General features: G+C 41.5%; 1 protein-coding gene and 1 pseudogene across 2 annotated transcripts in view; one reads left to right on the top strand and one right to left on the bottom strand.

Annotated features, from left to right (window-relative positions):
* The window catches only part of Mettl16 (methyltransferase like 16), a 54,730-nt gene that overhangs the window by 35,992 nt on the left and 14,738 nt on the right, over positions 1-4,000 (bottom strand). For both annotated transcript variants that reach the window (XM_021212314.2, XM_029546412.1), the window contains exon 4: positions 921-1,061. In XM_021212314.2, the coding sequence (XP_021067973.1) occupies positions 921-1,061 (141 nt within the window). The remainder of the gene's footprint in view (positions 1-920; positions 1,062-4,000) is intronic.
* The window catches only part of LOC110331140, a 2,719-nt pseudogene continuing 767 nt past the window's right edge, over positions 2,049-4,000 (top strand).

The raw sequence follows: 4,000 nt of genomic DNA, 5'->3' as shown, positions 1-4,000 counted from the left end.
AGAAAGAAAGAAAGAAAGAAAGAAAGAAAGAAAGAAAGAAAGAAAGAAAGAAAGAAAGAAAGAAAGAAAGAAAGAAAGAAAGAAAGAAAGAAAACAACAAAACAACAAAAAACCCCACCTACACCAACAAAAAGCCTGGGGATAGAGTTCAGTGACAAAGTGCTCTAGCATATATGCAGCCCTGGGTTCAATCTCCAGAATGTCCTTCTAATCCTCCTACACCAATTAACTCAAAATATATCACAAACCTAAAAACAATAAAACTAGAAAATAATATAGGAAAACAAAATCTTGGCCAGGTAGTGACTTTAAGTATAATTCATGGGTAAAGTGCCGGACTTCACACTTTGCTCTGGGAAACACTTTGTCAAGAGAATGAAAAGTCACAAACTATAAGAAAACACCTCAAAGGGCATATTTGGCCGGTGTAGCAGCACACTTTAGTCCCTGCGCTCCTGAGGGCAGAGGATGTACATGCAATCTTGTTGCAAAAAAAGAAAAAGAAAAAAAAAAAAAAGATAACAAGCCAGGCATGGTGGCACTCATCTTTAATTCCAGCATTCAGGACCAGAGGTAGGTGGGTTTCGGTGAGTTCAGAGACAGAAGGATCTCTATGAGTTCATGGTCAACCTGGCCTAGAAAGTGAGACTCTTTCTCAAACAAACAAAAAATCCCACAGAAGATAAAAATAACAATTCATGTTATATTAAAGACAGGTTTTGGTTTTGTTTTTGATTTTCGAGAAAGGGTTTCTCTGTGTAGCCATGGCTGTCCTCAAACTCACTCTGGCCTCGAACTCAGAAATCCACCTGCCTCTGTCTCCCAAGTGCTGGGATTAAAGGTGTGCGCTACCACTGCCCAGCTACTAAAGACCTTTTAATAAACAAAGCTTGAAGGACTATTTATTTAGAGGAACCAACCTTTAATGAGATCAGATAGGTTATTCTGCTCTACATTTTTCTTGGCATAATTGAAGCACATATCATCCACTTCTGTTGCCAGGAAATACCAGCCATTTAAGGTTGCTCCAAGTAAGGGATAGATGCAGGATGCCCCGGTACCTAGAAAATAAAGATCCAGAGCATATCCCACATGAGAGGGGAAGGTGAGAACACTAAAAACCCCTTTTCTTCATAAGAATTCCTTCAGGTCTCCACAGCTTAACTCACAAGCAGCTACTGGGCTCACTCCCCACTTCACACACACCTCAGAGCACAACCTTCCTAGAGGACAGAAACCTTTATCCCCTACTCTTGTATGCTATGTGTAAAATGAAGTGTGGGTAACTGAAGGCCCAGGAAAATAGCATATTAACCCAAAGTGGCCAAAACACTTTATTTTCTAAAATTCAATTTTCTCACAAAAGTCTTTACATTCCATATAAGATGTAATTTCCTCAATACAATGCACCTGTTAAAACATCAGTGTTCCACAGCAAATCAATGTAGTGGCACACACCTATAACTCTAACACTTGGAAAGCAGAGGCAGCAAGACTGATTTTGAGACCCTGTGTCAAGGGAAAAACAAACAAAACATGCAGACAGACACAGTTCAGTTTCAAAAGGTTAAAAAACGGGGCATGGGCATGTGCATGTGTGTGTGCATGCGTGTGTCCCCAGTTCCCTGTGGTTGTGGAGAATGTCAGTCACGTCAGCCACTAACCAGCCCTAGCACAGGTACAAGAGACATACTGAGAAGTCAATGCTTCATGGAGGGGGGAAAAAAAAAAAATCAGCTTCAACAGCCAGTATTTGTTCCTAAATTCGCAAGTAGAGCCCCTAACTGTGGACTTGTCTACCTCCCTCCACCCCCAGATGCTACTTTTACAATCACTAACAAATCTGGACCAATTAGATCCCAGTGAATATATCCAAGGGAAGACAAGCTAGGGTTTCTCCTGGGCTGCTTCTCCTGATTCAGTTGTGGCTCTGCAGGATCTGGAGGGGCTTCCTGAAGCCCTCAGGCCCCATCACTTCCTCATGACCTATTCTCAACAGGAAACAGAGACCAAAGTAAACACTGCACTACTGAACCTCTTGGCCCGCCATGGTACTGTCTCCTGGCCCTGGTGCTGGCACGCCAACGTCTCACGGGGATTCGGAAGGTACGAGGAAGGAAGAGTATATACCCAGCCCCCGAGAGTCACAATTATTTAGGCCTGGGCATTCCAGGAAACTAGAGTCATTTAGAATGTTTTGGAAAATTAACAAACAAACAAACAAAAAAAATCTTCCTCATTTCAAAGGGAAAATATATATCCAGGTCAAAGACCCATCTCCTACCCTTCTAACACTGTCCCTCAATTCTGAAGACAAAAACTTGAATTCTGAAATTCTGATATGCTCAGAAACCCAAATGACATGTTAAGTGGGTAATAATCCTTATAATGATAAATAAAAATGGAAAGCATAGTCACAGAATTAGAGCAACCTGATGAGAGTCTGGGGAAGAATTTATATAGAGCCCTAATTAAAAAGAATATGACTTCAGCAAGCTTTGCCCCGTGTGAAGACCTAAAATCCATTAACCTCGCGTATCCCCAAGTGCTCCTTCAGCGGGTCTGGGGCATAATTAAAATGCAATTAGCACCTAATAGTCTAGAGTCCCTTTCCCCCACCTCCTTCCCTAGTTCTGGTCTCACTGCATATAGCCCAGGCCAGCACTGGCCTAGAACCTGCTATCCTCCCACTGCCATAACTCAAGTGCCAGGGTCACAAACACCTGCCACCACACTGTTCAAGTCGGCATTTGCCTTCCTAGGTAGGATACATCGGCCATCTTCCACCATGAATATAAAGGTAAGGGCTTTAACTGAACTCTATCGGGTCTCCAGTGCTTAGCTCACACCAAGTATTTAGATTTGAATGTTAAAAAGAATAATGCCTTGAGGCTGGAGAGATGGCTCAATGGTTAAGAGCACTGGCTGCTCTTCCAGAGCTTTTGAGTTCAATTCCCAGCAACAACATGGTAGTTCATAACCATCTGTAATGGAATCTGATGCCCTCTTCTGGTGTGTCTGAAGACAGCTACTATATATATAGTATATTTCTATAAAAAAATAAATAAATAATGACTTTATCCAACAACTTTGCTAGGCCTAGAGAGACTATTGTAATTATAGTTTAAAGTCTAGTGGCAAATCAAAAAATATTAACCATGTATCATAACTGAGAAAGTAACCTTTCTTAGGTTTTAAGGTCAGAGAAAGCAGACTTGCCATGACAAGTGTAGTATTAATGGGAACAAACAAGATCAAGATGAAAGAAGTTTGAAGCATGGGAAATAACATACAAAAAGGCCTGGTGGTCTACAAGACAAGTGTGGAAAACAAGAAACATCACATAAGTGGGGCTTAGAGAACACAGTAAAGACGAGACAATGGAAACTCTGATAGGTCAAGCCAAGACTTTAAGTATTTATGACAAAGCAAGGTGGCATGCACCTTTAATATCAGCATTTGGGCAGAGGCAGAGCAATGGTCTACTCTACACAGCTAGTTCCAGCACAGTCAGGATGTCTCAAAAAAAAAAAAAAAAAAAAAAAAAAAAGAACAACAAAACCAGCACAATAGTGCTCAGTAACAGTCAAGCATGATGGCGTACACCTTTACTCTCCCTACTTAGGAGGCAGAAACAGGCCTGTTAAGTTTGAGGCCAGCCTGGTCTACATACCGAGTTCCAGAGCCCAACCAGAGCATGTAAAAGAGACCTTATCTCTTAAAAAACAAACAAACAAACAAAACAAAAAAAACCCAACTTAACAAAATATTCTATTTTACTCCTATGGAACCAATCAAGTGTATTAAAAGGGTGGGCTAACGCCATCGTCTTCAATGACAGAAATAAAATTGGGCAGTAGTGACACACGCCTTTAGTCCCAGCACTTGGGAGGCAGAGGCAGGCAGATTTCTGAGTACGAGGCCAGCCTGGTCTACAGAGTGAGTTCCAGGACAACCAGGGCTACAGAGAAACCCTGTCTCGAAAAACCAAAAAAAAAAA

The sequence above is a fragment of the Mus pahari genome, chromosome 14, assembly GCF_900095145.1.
Source record: "Mus pahari chromosome 14, PAHARI_EIJ_v1.1, whole genome shotgun sequence".
NCBI classification, from domain to species: domain Eukaryota; kingdom Metazoa; phylum Chordata; class Mammalia; order Rodentia; family Muridae; genus Mus; species Mus pahari.
This window is presented reverse-complemented; position numbering and strand designations above follow the sequence as displayed.